The following is a 17,980-nucleotide window of genomic DNA, read 5'->3' as shown; positions in this document are numbered from 1 at the left end:
TTTGGTCTCAACGCCCATTTAGATTAGATTAGATTAGATTCAAATCTATTGTCATTATACAGGACAAGTACAGTAAATAAGAACAAAGAAGAAAAGAAGACACTCAGTCGACCCGTCCACTACTGAACCCTTTCTTGGAATTGAGTTGGACTTGGCCGAGGTGTGGTCTTGATTACTGCCCTGGTTAGACTCCTGTGAGTGTTCTCTTTGCCTCTAGACACAGTTTCTGTGTATTCTCTTAAAAATACATAATTTATTATGTTAAACGTCTTATAACCGAGAATCCCGATCCAGAAGGCACCAATAAAGCAAACAAGCGAAAGCAACAGGAGCCATTTTGGAAACGACTTATTTTACATTATTTGGAACACAACGTTTACATTATAGATTGACGTGTCTATACATTTATATCCCGTAGCTGCACACATAATATTATTTTATAGTGTGCACTATTTAAAAACACATACTCAGCGCAATCTCCATCCAATAAACTTTTCCGCTGACGACAGGCTGATCTCGACTGGACCAGCCTGGGCCCAATGAACCTGCAACTGTTTATGAAGGACACTGAGCGAACATGTCAGACGTAGGCTGCTACAGCTCCCAGCGGTGATCAGCTCAATGTTTATCCACAGAGAGCCGGCTGAGTGTGTGTGTGTGTGTGTCCGTCCTTGTTTTACTATACTTGTGGAGGCCAAATGTCCCCACAAGGATGGAAAACAAGATTTTATTTGTCTGTCTTTGTGGAGTACCGCCAAGGCGCAATTTTAGGGCTAAGGTTAGGGTGAGGTTAAGGGTTAGGATTAGGCTTGGAATAGCTAGGTTTGAGGTTAGTTTAAGAGTGAGGTTAAGGGGTAGGATTAAGCATGTAATAGTTAGGTTTGAGGTTAGTTTAAGGGTGAGGTTAAGGGGTGGGATTAAGCATGTAATAGCTAGGTTTGATGTTAGTTTAAGGGTGAGGTTAAGGGGTAGGATTAAGCATGTAATAGCTAGGTTTGAGTTTAGTTTAAGAGTGAGGTTAAGGGGTAGGATTAAGCATGTCATAGCTAGGTTTGAGGTTAGTTTAAGAGTGAGGTTAAGGGTTAGGATTAAGCATGTCATAGCTAGGTTTGAGGTTAGTTTAAGGGTGAGGTTAAGGGGTAGGATTAAGCATGTAATAGCTAGGTTTGAGGTTAGATTAAGGGTGAGGTTAAGGGGTATGATTAAGCATGTAATAGCTAGGTTTGAGGTTATTTTAAGGTTGCGGTTAAGGGGTAGGATTAAGCATGTAATAATTAGGTTTGAGGTTAGTTTAAGGGTGATGTTAAGGGGTAGGATTAAGCATGTCATAGCTAGGTTTGAGGTTAGATTAAGGGTGAGGTTAAGGGGTATGATTAAGCATGTAATAGCTAGGTTTGAGGTTATTTTAAGGTTGCGGTTAAGGGGTAGGATTAAGCATGTAATAGCTAGGTTTGAGGTTAGGTTAAGGGGTATGATTAAGTATGTAATAATTAGGTTTGAGGTTAGTTTAAGGGTGAGGTTAAGGGTTAGGATTAAGCATGTAATAGTTAGGTTTGAGGTTAGATTAAGGGTGAGGTTAAGGGTTAGGATTAAGCATGTAATAGTTAGGTTTGAGGTTAGATTAAGGGTGAGGTTAAGGGGTAGGGTTGGCCGAATAGAATCTCGAATGAGGAACTTTATAAGAAGACAGGCAGCTTGCATATGTCCCTTGAGATAAGGAGACGGAGGTTAAGATGGCTCGGCCATGTATTGAGGATGCCCAATGAAAGGTTACCCAAAGTTGCCTTGAGATGGACCCCAGTTGGGAAGAGAAAGAGGGGTAGACCAAAGAACACCTGGCAAAGGACAGTGATGATGGAGCTCAAGGAGATGGGTCTTTCCTGGGACGAAGTGCAGGCCAAAGCACGAGACAGGATTCAGTGGCAGTGTATGATTGCGGCCTTATGCCCCAACCGTGACGAAGAGGATAAGTAAGTAAGTAAGGGGTAGGGTTAAGCATGTAATAATTAGGTTTGAGGTTAGATTAAGGCTGAGGTTAAGGGGTAGGGTTAAGCATGTAATAATTAGGTTTGAGGTTAGTTTAAGGGGTAGGATTAAGCATGTATGGTTTTGAGGTTAGTTTAAGGGTGAGGTTAAGGGGTAGGATTAAGCATGTAATAGCTAGGTTTGAGGTTAGTTTAAGGGTGAGGTTAAGGTGTAGGATTAAGCATGTAATAGCTACAGTAGGTTTGAGGTTAGTTTAAGCGTGAGGTTAAGGGGTAGGATTAAGCAATAGTTATAGATAAAGTGAGGGTATGGACTATGGAGGTAGGTAATAACTAAATTAATGGAATGTCCCCTTGAGGAATGAAATGTGGCCCTGTGTGTGTGCGTGCGTGTGCGTGTGCGTGTGTGTGTGTGTGCGCGCGGCCACGCGTGTGCGTGTGGGCTCAATTCAAGGCAGCTGAGGACCGTAGCCGCCATGTTGACTCTCCGTCCGTGAGCTTCTAAACAAAATCAAGACTGTTTTGATACGTTTTCAATAAACACATCGTGATTGGTTTATCAAAAACAAAATGGCTTCCAAAAGCGCTGTCGGGGCGCTGCCCGGTGCTGCGTCTCAGGTCTCCTGAGACTCTTGGTCTCAGTTCAGAATTGAATTAAAGATACGCAACAAGATCTCTGGTACGAATTTAAACAGTGCCCACAACTCCAGGGATAAATTAGTGTCTTTTTTCTCTACCCATGCTGTGGCACGATGGTTCTCAACATGAGACCCAGGGACCCCCGGGGAGCCTTGAGAGGATTCCAGGGGGTCCGCAGACGTTACATTAATTACATTTCATTCGCTAGAGGTTCGCCCACTGAAAGGAAGGACGACATAAGAGTGACTGTTCTGTAGGTCTCTCTCTCTCTACGGTTACCTCCTCAACTACAGTCGGCCTATAGACCAATTGGTGGGATTATGGGCTTAATCTGACAGCATTTACCAACAAATATCTTCACAGATGGGGGTCCCTGAGACTAAATCTTATCAAATGAGGGTCCGCGGACTAATTTGTATTTGGTGGGCCTCGACGTGAAAAAGGTTGAGAACCAACTGTTATACATTTATACAAGGTCCCATGGCTGGAGAAATACATCAGTGTTGTTGTTGGACTCTATAAAGGGTATTTGTAATGGAATCCTCCGCTCGCCGCTATGTATCCAGGCAAGTGTGCAAGTGACGGAGAAGTCCTTTGCCCGCAAATCAACAGGTCTTGACGTTTACAGTCCGACCGCGGTGGTAGTTCTTGTTAAACCTGCTCCCGTGCTCGTTTACAAGCTCCCACTTCATGTTTATTGAATTCACCACTTTGAACTGCAATCAAGGTATGACATGTGCTCTATATAATAAAGACTGATTAACAGACTGCTTTGCTCCCTGCTTGTAAGTGCTGCACTGTAGCCATTAGCAGTTCTCAACCCTTTTCATGTCAGATTCAGATTCATATTCCATTGTCACGTCATCTTACACCTGAAAAGAGCACACCAACATTTTGGGAAATTATCTTACCGTCCTCTCCAGAGAGAGACAAGAAGATAGATACCAGTTTCTTCTCTGTGCGTTCAGTAGAAAGCGATCTGGCTGCATGTTAGCCTAGCTTAGCACAATGAATGGAAGCGGACAGTGACGGGTAGCCTAGGCATTGTCCAACTAACACCTCTCCCGGCACTGTCCGCTTCCATTCATTGTGCTAAGCTAGGCTAACATGCAGCCAGATAGCTTTCTACTGAACGCACAGAGAGGAAACTGGTATCTATCTTCTTGACTCTCTCTGGAGAAGATGGTAAAGGTTGGCGTGTTCCTTTAATTTACTATGATAAAATAGCACTAGATTACAATACCACAATCACAGGCAGGTAGCCAGCCACTAGTGTGTTAGACAGACAGACAGACAGACAGACAGACAGACAGACAGACAGACAGACAGACAGACAGACAGACAGACAGACAGACAGACAGACAGACAGACAGACAGACAGGGTTGTCTCTCTCACCGTAGTGGGTCCTCCGTGTCTCCTCCGTCATAATGTTCCCTCAGAGTCCTGACTAGGAAGAATATGACTCCGCTGGCCACCATTAGCAGGCCGACCACTGAGGCGACAGCGATGCCCACCATCAGCGGTTCAGAGACGTACTCCTCACAGCGCTCCCCGCGGTACCACCAGTTCTCCCCCGAGCGACACCTAGAACCATGCAGAACCAAACAGTGCACAACTCAACATTTAGAAGAAGCTTAAAAGCGCATGTATATTTTCTTATACCCATACAGTACATGTATTGCCATATGAACTAAAACAGATTTGGCAGATTACTGATAAACTACTAGCCTACAGTGTTGTATTCAACATATCTATTCTTCAGAGGACGCCAGAGTTTTGCCTCCATGTGATACTAGAGCAGTGGTTCTCAAACCCTTTCATGTGAAGGACCCCCACATTGATACATAATAGGCCATGGACCCCAATTCCATAATATTTGACCGCAATCCGAGAATATATTTGTTATATTGTTGTTCATAATGATTTAAATGGTCTTTAAAAAATGGCTGCAAAGTGGTTCTTAATCCTCTGTTTGTTTTGTATCTGTCCCCTGTATTGGTTTTAAATATTGGAACCCATGTAGGGTCATTGTTATTTGGTGAGGTCTCTATTGATGTGAAGTATTGCTTTTGTTTTATATACAGTATTGTATCTTGTTTCATGTTCCCCATGCACACACACACTCACATCATATGCACACTTAGATTCACTTCACTTCACAAGGACCACAATGGAAACAAGCTCTAGGGCTTTATTATGTTTTTATCTTTTTGATCAATATTCTGTATTGTATTGCACAATCCTTGTTTTATTGCTTCAATAATGACATCAATCAATCAATTTAGTTGAGAGTTATTCCATAGCTATTTGTAGGTGTGGATATATAGGGTGAAATCTATCAGATGTACTACTCATTCATAATATATAACCTACATTGTTTCATTGTGTTAACTTCTACTGAAATTATCGGTGAAATAAAAAGTCCTCATTTAGCTGGGGACCCCTTGAAACCTCTCAGGGTCCCCTGGGGGTCCACGGACGCCACTTTGAGAACCAATGTTCTTTCTAGAGTACCAATTTAGGGACCCGTTTCAATCTTCCCGAGACCAACCTACAGTATGGCCCACACTTTTGAAAAATGCTGCACTAGTGCGCCATCTCTCAACGGCAATAATAATAAACGTTTTTGTATATTGCACTTTACATTTGGCATCTCAAAGTGCTACAGGTTAAAAACATACATGTAATGCAACAGATGAAAAAGAAGCCTATCAAAGTCTAAAAAGGTGCCATGTTTAAAAGCATCCAGTCTGCGACTGAGAGAGTTGGCAGTTCCAGAGCGGAGGTTACGTGTGGTGGTTTGAGGAGTTCCTTGAGGTACCGTAGGGGGGGGGTCCCTCCTGTGCCGTACCTGCAGACCGCACCCTTGCCGGGGATGTTGTCACACTTCCCGCCGTTGAGGCAGAAGTCCTTCTTGACGTGACAGATGCTCCGGCAGGGCAGGCCGTCGACGCTGAAGTAGCCCGCGTTGCACACGCACTCCGCCTCGCCCGACCACCGGTTTACGCTGCACTTGGAGAAGTCGTTGCACGCCTGGAACTTGCAGGGGTCGGCCTTGTCACCTAGAGAGAGGGGAACATGCAGGCCGGCACACGTACAGCACGCACACGCACACAGACACACACACATAAACATGCACACACACACACATACAGGGAGAGTAGTGTAAGTTGTAAAGGCCTTATGATATTAAGTCTTTTAACTATAATTTGTCTGTTCTGCTTCATGTATTACATACCTTGTAATTTTATTTGGTTGTTTGTTTGATGTGTGTTTGAATAATGTCCCTTACCTCTGTGATGTACTGTATGTATTGTCTGTTTCTTTTCTATTTTATTATATTTCATTCATTATTTTTTGTCCCCTTTCCCTATTACCCTTCCAAGAGGCCTCCTCTCGCCAGGCCGTCATTGTAAATAATAATTTGTTCTTAATTGACCGGCCTGGTTAAATAAAGGTAAAATAATTAGAAATAAAGAATTATTACACTGGCCCAAAGTATCTTTTCTGTCCTACAGATGAAAAAATTTCCTCATGCCTTCATTCCATTTAGTAGCATTGTGAAAGAAAGTCCTGCAGAGTCTTTGTTGTCTTCGTGCCTGGGCATTGTGAGAAGAGGATCATGGGACGCGGCGCAAACATTTGCACGGACGGAGTTCAGCCGCGGGAGACGACCTCAAAGAGCGTAATGTATAGGAAGAGGTCCTCACTGAGAACTCAATGCATGTAATTCACGTCGTTAGCGAAACTGGCATGTGCAATAGCTCTCAACTGCAACCCTGTGAGGCCCTCGGTTGCACATTTACAATCACTTTTAGCTTTGAGCTATTTCCAAAAAGTCTGTAATTTTTTTATTTTTTTTTAAAACCACATTTACAAAGTCAATGGGTCCTGTTGTTCAGCCTCCCAATGCTATTGGATAGTAACTGTGTTCATAGGTCCCACTCTCTGGTCTCTGAATTTGCTAATGTCTTTTTTATTTGGGCTTCACAGCATATTATCAGGAATGTCAATTTCAATATAAAAAAAAAATACACCTAAATTTTGCCGTTTGTAAATGGTCAAAAAAGGTGAAATGCGTCATCATTTAAAAAAAGATCCACTGGATGACATTCCGAGATTAAAATGTCAATATGTTTCTAAGACCCTAAACATGGCAAATCTGTTGCTCAGTCAAACAAGCCTCCTCTACTTTTACTGGTATAAGCTATTTTATGTCTCACTCCATTCATTTCGTAGAGTCCCTTGCCTGCTTGTTTTCTCAGAGCTGGTGGACGGACGTAGTGAGGGAGCTCCACGTCTCAGTTTCTACCTCTTTCCGACGCGATCCGTCTCCCCGAGTAGTACGAGAGGAAGCCATTGGAACGTGTCCATGATGACACTGTGAAGACTCGTCCTTGTGTGATAACTCTAGGGTTAATCTATATGAGGCTAATGTGATTCACCCCAAGTTATTAGGTCATGGTGCCAGGTCACTGTTACAGATACAGCTGGCTCAGACAGATTAAAAGAAGGTCACTACGGATGGACAGCTTATTGAAAAGCAATGCACGCTATCGGCCATTAAAAAAAGATAAATCAGCGTCTGCTTACATAGGGGATGTAACTCAATAGGCTGTGGAGCACCAAGCTCCGTGGGCTATAATTATGCAGGTAACGCTACACTAAAGCTACATTCATCAGCAAAGAAATAATGCAACTTGTGTTCTTCCTTGTGAGAATGACTTGATTGCGCTGCTATATTATACATAGAGATGAATTACCAAGGATTTCCCTCCTGTCATTAAAACTGCAGCCACATGTCTCCTGTGTGCTGCTCTGTGTTCAACTCTCCTGAAAGTTATCCAACATCCATATCCAAATTGCCGCTCCACGGGCAGTTCTTTTAATTGCGGTACAGCCTACGGTAGAAAGAAAACGTCCCTGCTGGGAGTAATAATAGTCCCATCAATCCAGCAGGCCTAAGTGTTTATTTGCATATCGAGCGGGGAAGCGAGATCCGATCACAAGTGGTCACTCGAGACGCACGTGGAGAGACATGTCCTAATGCCAGGTGCAAACAGACGGATTTAGAACTGGTCCACTTTTGATCGGATCGTAATGTCGGGTCTGAACGGGGGCCTTTGTGTAGTTAGAAAAAGCTACAATTGTTACAACCATCCTCAACCTCACGGTTATTTCACCTTTCAAGCCGAACTGATCAAAACACTTCCCTTGCAAATTGTCTCCTCACTTTTTTGGTAATTAAAGCTCACATTTTTGCAAGCTAGCAGAACAGATAAAGCCAGGCTATACAGACACGTGCCAGAGCGACACACACGATTGGCTCAGACAGATTACACAGGGGGGACTGAGCATGGACAAGGTCCAAGATGAAGAGGATGACGACGATGGCGATCAGTGTGACTCGCTCCGTGCCGATGCTCACATTCCAGCCAGACGGATTAACTAGCGTATCATAGTAGCTCATAGTAGCTCTGCTAGACCTGTAGAATTAAAACACTGACGTCTTATGTTAACATAATATAGACATGCTGTATTTCCCAGGCTATGTCGAGTGTGAAATGTGTTATGATAACATTGTGATTCATGGGTTGGATGAATGTCAGATTAACTCAAAGTGAGCTGTGGGGGCTGCGTCGAGAGTGTTCCAGCGTCCGTGAGTCCTCGGGTGACACTAAACCTGCTCATTTGGGTCTCAAGCTGAAAGGGTTTAAGAACCTTTGACAGATAAAAATAGAAGACTTTAAAGTTCAGGCTTTAAACTTGGTCCTCAAAATGAATGGACATGAATAATAATAATAATAATAATAATAATAATAATAATAATAATAATAATAATAATAATAATAATAATAATAATAATAATAATAATAATAATAATAATAATAATAATAATAATAATAATAATAATAATAATAATAATAATAATAATAATAATAACTTTATTTGTATAGCACTTTTCATACAGAGGTTACAGTTCAAAGTGCTTCACAACAGTAAAAATACAGGCATGGGTGAGTAGTTTAAAATGATTAAGTTTAAAAATAGTCTAAAAATTATAAAATAGAACGGACATACAACAGTAAAAAATGTAAATAGCAAGGTTACAGTAAAAAGTGTGAAAAATAGTTTAAAATGATTCAGTTTAAAAATAGTCATATAACCGACACATGAATTTGATAGGCAGTGTAAAATAAGATAAAATTAGCATAGAAAAGTAGGCAGGGTAAGAATAGTGCAGGTAAGTCATTGAAATGCCTGAGCAAAGAGATAGGTTTTAAGCTGTCTTTTGAAGATGTCTAGCGAGTTGGCTTCCCTGATGTTTTGGGGTAGTTTGTTCCACAGTTTTGGGGCATAGTTGATAAAGGCTGCATTACCGATCCTCTTTTGACTGTTTCTGGGAGCCTCTAGTAGTCCAGCAGCTGATGATCGCAGTGTTCTTGCTGGCGTGTAATTTATTAGAGTGTTGGTGATGTAGCTAGGTCCCTGTCCATTTAGAGCTTTGTATGTAAGGAGAAGGACCTTAAAGTCAATTCTAAATGTTACAGGAAGCCAGTGTAAAGCAGCTAAGATACTGGACTGAATGAGGAGCCTGGACACCTGGGAGGAATGGTGGTGTTGACAGCGGACGACGGGGACAGCAGTGGTCTGTCTCTAGCTTTCTTGCAGATGCACTTTACATACAAAAGTAACAAAAGTTACAAATTTACTGTCTCGTAAAGAATAGTTACAGTTCAGAAACTTGTGTTAAGTATAATTTTAACAAACGACAAGGGCCCTCATTTATCAATAATGCGTAGAAAGTGTTCTATTTTTGTTCCTGAGCACGGAATTTAGAATGTCTCTACGCACAGAAAAATCGGGATTTATCAACCGTGCGTACACGGGTCCTACGCACACTCCGTGTTGATGAATACCATTTGTTCTTACCGTCTATGCTCGTGCATGATTATCCATATATGGTAATGAAACACCCCCATGGGATGTGAAATAATGGACTAAGCCGAGCGAACTCTGAGAAACTTCACGAGCGAGATTGTTCACGGAGGTCTAACCAACTCATTTAACACACTGTCGAACCAAGAAGACACAAGGCGTGTTACGGGAGAAATACGCGACAGGCTGACGGACTTGTACATGGTGATGTTGGATATCAATGACTCCCTAAAGACCATTGCTGCCGGGGCAGCGCAAAATACTAATAAAGACCGTTAACCTGTTTGGCGTTGGTGTCTTAATAACAATGCTGGAATATGAAAGCCTTTTTTCGTTTAGTTATTTTAAAGTTCGATTGGTTACCTGGTATAATATGATTTGTAGAGGCATACAATCTATTTTGATGTCGGTATTAGGTAGCCTATATAAATTATATATAATAGCATAGCCTACATTATGCAACAGACATTATAGCACAGACACAGAGCCCTGCGAAGCCTGCATACAGTAAACTAACTTGATCGTTAATCTAACTGTTGTCCTTGTATCTTTACGCTTATCAAAACATTAAATAATATGTATAGGCTATAGGCCCTCGTTTGGCCATAATAATAGCCTATTCTCAAATGGCTATCCGCTGTGGGCTATCTCCTCGCTGACGGACCAGTATACCTTATGTCTCCAAGGAATCGCGGGGCTCTGGGGAAGAAAGGTTGGGAACCCCTGCTATAGCCTATATCCTTTATAATGTTATAGGCTATTTTATTTACAGTAGTCTATTTATGATTTGTTTCCATAGCCGGTCTCAGACAGTTATGCATGTGGCTGAGACGGATCGGGATTAGAAGCTGCTAGGAAACTGCTTCTCGGCTACGAATTAAAGCCACGATTGAAAATAATCTACTTCCTTTCTTGACAATAGCCTATACTATAACAATAATACGAGAGCATACAAGAACAATGAATCTCACTGCCATGAAGCCTACGCCATGTGTAGCCTGCGTATGTGTTCAATAAAAACTCGAACTTGAATTCCATCACGTGTGTGCGGGAGCGCACAAATAGACTGTTTTATTTAATGAATTGATATTTAAGTGATATTTTAATTACAGATACCCCAGTAATAACATTTTACAATTGAATGCGTTCCTCCCGGCCACCGGCAATGACTTATCAGCCAAATGCAACGATAAATAAATAAGATGCATTAATTTGGAAAGACCTATTCCAAATGCTATTTATAGGGTTTGACAATAATTACACTAATGTTGCTATTTTACAATTAACTATAATGAATTACGGGTCATATGAACACGCCAGTGTTGAAACTAATGCAGGAAAGCTTATTTCCGTGTTGCAGTCTTCATATTCTACTGCTGGCCGCCAGGTACGCACGGTCTGAGCTGTGCATAGATATACGCACAATGTCAAGCACACGTTCAAATTGATAAGTCCCACACTTTGCTTAGAAATTATCGTACGCACGGTTTACGCACATATCTGTGCGTATGCACCATTGATAAATGAGGGCCCTGATCCTTATTATGTGCACAGATTGGGTCAGGGACATTGGCACTAACCCTAGATTAGATTGAATGCCACCCCAGAGGAGGAGATTTGTAGCGGATTTGATTTGCCAAGCTTGAGAGAGAACGCAGAATACTTTGTTGAAGGCCGAGCTGTAATCTATATTTGTGTAATGAAATGTAATGTGCAATGGAATAATGGAACACTGAAACTGTATTTTTGGTATCTTATAAACCCATGAGGGTTGGGCACTCAATTTAGTGTGCATGACACAAAAATAAAATAATCAATCATCAAGCATATCCCTGTAAGAATCTATGCACCACAGTTGGATTTTAGATCACACCGCTGCCAGAATGGTAGAATGAATACACTGATGGCTTGTGAACATGTCGAGTGTGAAGCGTCGTGTCGTCATTGAGATTCATATGGTCAATGGATGGATCCCACTGAAACGTCCCAGTCAGGAACCTTACGCTGATGTGATAATGGGAGAATCCAGTGATAATGGGAGAATCCTGTGTGTTTTAGGCAGGTTGGGTATTTATAGGAAAACCACACACTGCCCAAAGCGGCGCACATGTTCCCATCAGATGTTCCTGTGGCTCGGAAGCACTTATCGAGTTCACACTTGTTCATAAATTGCGTGAATTGCTCATTCTGTGAAGGTGCTTACAAGTTTCCGCCTGTCCTCTCGACAAATCTATAACTAAGTTGCTACAAAAGCTGTGCAGAGTCAATGAACTCGAGAACTGGGAATGTCTAACCACTAAGTGTGTCTGACACTTAACCACCAAAACCTGCACAGACTGTGACGTATATCATCACTTGCACCTTGAAACCCTGTTTATTTGTCTCATATTCTTATATTCAGAGTTAATTATAATATTGTTTACACCGTTTATTTTTCTCATATTTTTATATTCAGATTTTATTTTATTGCCTATATTTATGACTTTCTTCTATGACCCTGGCCATACCTGTACCCCCCCCCCTCCCTCCCCCAAGCTGCTATGAGGCCCCACTTTCCCCAAGGGGATAAATAAAGGAATATCTTGTCTAATTTTATCAAACAAATCGGTACAAGACTACAAAGACTACAAATTGAGAGAGAGAGAGAGAGAGAGAGAGAGAGAGAGAGAGAGAGAGAGAGAGAGAGAGAGAGAGAGAGAGAGAGAAGGAGAGAGAGAGAGAGAAAAATACAGAAAGAAAGGGAGAGGATTCTAGATTTACAAGATAAGAGTCACACCTGATTCGACATCCAGTGAGTACTTGTCGATGGCTAGGTTCATGGTGTCAAAGGCTGTGTTGGCGAAGTCCTCTAGGATGAGATAGACCACGTTGGTAACGCCCCGGGGCACAGGCTTGCCAAACTTCATCCTGCTGTTCACCACAATGCTGCCATTTCTGAAGTTGAGGATCTCCAAGTTCTGGAAGTTGCTGAGATTTGACTGAAGGAACGGGACCAGCTGCAAGACGCGTGGAAGTCACATTATTAATTACATTGATCTGGATTGAAGGAATGACGATTTGTCAACTATTTCATATTGTAAAAGACATTGGCCCTATTTATATGGGATGCAATGGGGGCCAGATATGTCCATAAAACATCATGTACCTTGATCTCTACAAAAGCAGACTCAACTGCAATGAGTGCATCATATACATCATAGAATGCAATGCAAAGTCTGTAGGTAAATAGGAACCTCAACACTTAAAATGTCAAGCTTAATTCTACACATCATTATGTACATTAACCATTTCAAGTGAATGATTGTGATAGAATTATGAGAACTGAACATTCTAATGTCAATATAACAATGCCAATTGTCGAGGGGGGGGGGAGGAATGTCTGTTGTCTAATGTCTTTTGTGTTTGTGGTGTTTTTGTTTTTATTTTTATTTAGTATATTTGTATTTTGTATGTATTAGTTAAGTTTAGATCTGTATTTATTATTTCATATTGTTTTGTCATTATTATTATTATTGTTGTTACTGTTGATGCTGATGTTGAAAAAAAAAAAAAAAAAAAAATCGAAGAAAGAAAAAATGCTAATTGTCACCGAAAGCTATGGAGTGCTAGGATTCCAAGATGGATCAGATCTCAAAATTAGAATGTCACATGACATTGTACACTTGGAGGGGTTAATGTTGAACATGCAGTAACAACGCTGCAATTACCATCTGTATGAACCGTTGCTCCAAGGCTTTGTACTCTGAAGAGCTCTTGTTGAAGAGATCTTGCGAGAACAACACATTGGTCACCCTGAGGCTGAAGAACACCGTCAGATCCCTTCCGGGGGTGGCGGTCGTAGTGACTGCATCCATGTCTGGTCCCTGGGTGGCCCTGCCGTCATGTAAGTCAATGCTAACATCGAAGTCTGGCATGTTTGAACGGTCCGGTTCAAAGAGTTGCATGCCGTTTGACACACTGTCCTCATGCGTGACTTGATCTGTGGAAGCTGGTACTAATGCTATGCTAACCTCTGGGATGTCGTCTAAATCTTCCACCACACTGTCATCGTGGGTTGCATGCTCATGCTGGATGATCTCCTCGTCCTCTGGTACCGTATCGGAAATGCGAGTGAATGGAGACTCCTTCTCGGGTGAAAGAGAGATGCTATGGCCAGAACTCATGGACACTGTGAGCATCGGTATGGCTGTGCTCACCGCTAGCATTTCGTCTTCGCTCAAGTCCTCCTCTGTGATATCAAGGTCCGGGAAAGCCGAAAACGCCGGATCCATCCCCTCTGCCGTTTCCTCCTCCAAAATCGCAACCTCATCAGGGTGTGGCTCCGGGAGCAACGGTTCTTCAGTAAACTCTTCGATTTCTGGCGGCTCTGCAGTGATCATGTCAAAGATGGAGTCCTGCACTGTGACTAACTGCACTGTGAAGGTAGGTGACTCTCCGGGTTCGGGTTCAGAGATCCCTTCTGCATCCTCAGTCTCTGGAGTGGAGGCTTCCATCTCAGGAACTTCAACATTGATTTCTTGGGACCCACCCATTGTATCCATTGGTCCTGCCAAAGCAGGGGCCTCACTGGCAGGTGTCACAATGGTGTACGCCTCTGTTGGGTAGTAGTCATCGTGTATGCCCGACGCCTCTATGCCTCCGTCCTCTTCAGCCGTAGATACCCCAACGACAACTTCTTCTTCCTCTGCCTCTTCTTCATCTTCCTCTTCTGTTGCTTCCAGATCTGGCGGTGGCAGTATTTCCAGGCCGGCATCATCACGCTCGTAGAAGTCGGACCCTTCAGGGGTCACCTCAGGCGGCCAGGACCACACATTGGTCCCCTGGCCGTCGCCGGAAAAGCCGGAGCCAGAGCCGTCTTCCAGGGCCCCCTCGGAGCCAGCGGAATTAGAGGTGGCTCCAGGACTGACCACACCGTCCCCTCTGGGGGTATCGGCGCCTTGTGCGTTGTTGAAGAGAAATCCCTCGTCTTCGAAATTTCCATCATCTGAAGAGCAGGAAAACACATGGAGAGTTTTATGCCGGGAATATCTCTCCCCTCACAAGAAACGGATTAGGAAACAATATGTGGAATAGAGAGCTAAAAACCTTGTGGACTCACAAATAGAGTATAATCTAGAAGCTGAATACTGTATTATCTAAAGATGGTCAATTGGAGTGTTGTGTTCATTCATACTGTAGTAAAACACAGTGGAGTTTGAGTGCGTTGGGTGATTGTACTGTATCACTTTCACAACTCCAAGTGATTCGGATTGACTTTACAACTGTAAATACACAGGGCTGTCAAAAACAAATTCTACATGAACTTATAGACCTGTTCGCTGTATACGAACATACCACGTTCGAGCCAATCAGCAATACCAACTGAGTCACGTGACTAAATTGCCCCAGACCCGCGCGAGCTGTTGCGCTAAAAGAATAAGACGGTGCTCTATGGAGAAACCATGGCACTCCTCCCCTGACAAAAACGTAATTTGAAACAACATTTAGGCAAATCAGCATGGCTGTGAGTGTGAGTCTTTTACATATATAGCTTTGGCATGGATTGATTGTTTACTTTAGATCGCTAGCATGGCTAACAAATGCAAATATATTGTAGTCTGCCCCGTTGTTCTGACCAGGATTACGTTCCTTTCTGCTCCGGAGATGCGCTCGCGCACTGAGTCTGACGTATACAGCGAACAGGTCTATATGGTTCTTCTTATCAAGGGGTGTTAAATAATTCAGTTCCACTCACTGGCCACGGCTTTATCTGAGAATTCACCCACAAGCGGAGTCGCCGTGCTCTCGTCCAGCAGGACGTCGTTCTCGCTCGTCACCTCCACCTGAACCCCTTTCCAGGCGTCCATCGAGTCAAACAGGAAGTCGTCCTTTTTGAGGAAGACCTCCGTGCCGTTCTCCGCCTCGGAGTCAGGCGGCTTCTCCGCCGCGAGCACGTTGTCCTGAAAGAGCGGCACGGGAGACACCATATTACCATAACCAACCGAATATGTGGTCTTCCGAATCTTCCAGGTCGCCCCTCACGGCGCCGTGATCTAGGGCGCGGTAGTCATTCTGATCCACCCTGTCTGGCAATTTTTTTAACGCGTTATGCAGTGTGTCATATGAACCGACGAAATGTCTGTAGGGTATAAGACAAACATTCTTAAACCAAAGCATCTGTATTTTTTTTGGTTAAATCTTCAACAGAGGTCTGCTTTCTAGGCCTGGATTTGTATAGTCGACTTTGATTGGCCAAGATTTGCCGATATTCGACTGACTATCTTTTTTTTTTGGATCATTCCATTTGGGCTGTGGGGGGTGCTTAATTAATGTATGAAGGAGTCGACTGAAGGCTTCTTGTCCTCTGCGAAAGCATGCAATTAATCCACTGATGGATACATCTTTCAGTGCCTCTGTGCTCGTTCTATTAGGCAGTTAGCTTCGCTGGTATGCGCACCATTAGCGTTAGCCACGCTTCTAGGCCTCTTTGCTTTTGGAAAGAATGAATTTTTTTTTTATAATAATAATAATAATAATTCTAATTCATTTTTATTAAAGATTTTTGACAGAGATTGGCAGTCGACTACGGCTCATTTAGATCGATTAGTCCAGGGGTTCCCAAAGTTTTCAGGCCGCGACCCCCAAATAACGGTGTCAGAGAGCCGCGACCCCCGCTATTATAGGAGGTAAAAAAAAATGTATTTGTACCCTTTAAATGCCAGTGTTTGTGATGGCATCATAAATTATTGTTAAAAAACAGGCTAGCATATGTATGATTAGCAACAACACTGATTTTGATGAATTTTCAGTTTTTTTGTAATGTCAGATTGAAAAAAATACAATATTGTATTCAACTTCAGCCCTGATCATAACACCACATATTAATTTTATAATTCTAACCCTTTAAATGCCAGTGTGTGTGATGGCATATATTTGCAATATATCAAATACAAAGTAGATTTTTCTGGGGCGGATTATTACAGGCTAGCATGTGTCAATGATTAGCAACAACAGTTTTTTGTAAGGGTCCTGCCTCCACCAATCACATGCGGCTCCCTTTGTGTGTGTGTGAGAGCAAGAGAGAGAGAGAGAGAGATAGTTCTCCAACTTGTGTGAGTTGCAGTGATCTCCTGGTTGTTCCCCACCTAGGTTATCTAACTATTGCGCTGCTGCAACTAGAAACACTGCCCTGGCCTGCTTCTAAGTTCAGTGGCCTGATTAAATTTTTTTAATAAAAAACATTTTAATTTTTAATTTTTTTAATCATCTGGCGACCCCCCCGCGGCGGCCTGCGACCCCCTTCGATTAGTCGAGGTCAGCCCTACTGCTTTCCAGAATTCATTTGGAACATTACTATTGTTATTTTCATTCAAAGTTGTGTTCAATGTCAACATGTCAGCCAGCACCCGGTGAGCAGACAGACTCTCAGTCGAAGTTATGACACATTGGACCATTTCGACTTCAGGAATGTATGACAAATAAGTGGCACAAACTTTATGCATAGATGCTGTAGAATGCATCTTGATTAAGAATCATTCATTTACATATATATACGGTCGCCCCAGGGATCTTAAATCCATCTCACTATACAGTCATTTGACCATCTGTGATATGTAGCTAGCGTAGCATAGCACCAGCAAAAACAGTAGCCACATGTTTGGCTGTGGCAGTGTGTCCATTGGTCCATTGTTTGAATGGAAAACAGGCCCTGAAACGGTCAAGAATAAATATGGGATTATGATATCCATTGTTGTCCACCTTTCCACTGGCAACTAACTCAATAACACAGGGATTGACAGGCTAACAACCCTACCACATGTTTAGCATTGTTCCATTGACTGATTGGAAAACTGGCAGTCCCTGAAACGGTGACGAATATTCTGGGATTATGACGGAGACTGGCACCTATATCAGTACAGTGATAGGCAGGCCGACAAACCTGGCAACGTGACCACCGGTAAAATGACCTACATATTAACTAAATGAGCTACCAGTAGTAATGCTCATGAATTAATAAATACAGCACAAGATTGGTTTATGTCTGACATATGCCTTGGTCTTATACTGTACAAAGACAATTATAAAAGATGAAAACCAGGGGCGGCTGGGTGGTGCAGCGGAGATTGCGCTCGTCGCCAATGCAAGAGACGCCGGTCTCGAATCCCTGTGTCAGCATTGCCTCCGGCTTGGGCCAGTCGTCATACTATCTCAATTGGCAGAGGTAGCAGGTGGAAGTCGATGGGTGGGGATTGGACGTTGTGGACAGCGACTCCTACAGGTCGGTTGGGGGACGCCTGCACAGCAGAGACAGGAAGTAGCGGGGGTAGTGTGAGCCTCCCATGCGTTACACCTCGCCACTGAGAGTCCACGCTGTCTGGTGAAAAGATGCAACAGGCTGCCTCCTCGTGTACCGGAGGGGACAACGTGATGCAAGGCT

At 42.9% G+C, this 17,980-nt stretch overlaps 1 protein-coding gene across 1 annotated transcript in view; it reads right to left on the bottom strand.

Moving 5' to 3' along the window:
• Window positions 1-4,016: 4,016 nt before the first annotated feature.
• LOC311226616 (interphotoreceptor matrix proteoglycan 2-like) overlaps window positions 4,017-17,980 on the bottom strand; it is a gene marked incomplete at both ends in the record, with an annotated part of 29,576 nt that continues 15,612 nt past the window's right edge. The window contains 5 exons of the mRNA XM_084312034.1: window positions 4,017-4,209; window positions 5,477-5,687; window positions 12,341-12,560; window positions 13,272-14,548; window positions 15,299-15,503. Coding sequence (XP_084168160.1) covers window positions 4,017-4,209; window positions 5,477-5,687; window positions 12,341-12,560; window positions 13,272-14,548; window positions 15,299-15,503 — 2,106 coding nt within the window. The remainder of the gene's footprint in view (window positions 4,210-5,476; window positions 5,688-12,340; window positions 12,561-13,271; window positions 14,549-15,298; window positions 15,504-17,980) is intronic.

The sequence above is a fragment of the Notolepis coatsorum genome (genome assembly GCF_963971535.1).
Source record: "Notolepis coatsorum genome assembly, chromosome: 1".
NCBI classification, from domain to species: Eukaryota; Metazoa; Chordata; class Actinopteri; order Aulopiformes; family Paralepididae; genus Notolepis; species Notolepis coatsorum.
Note: the sequence above shows the minus strand (reverse complement) of the source record. Positions and strands in the feature narration are given on the sequence as shown.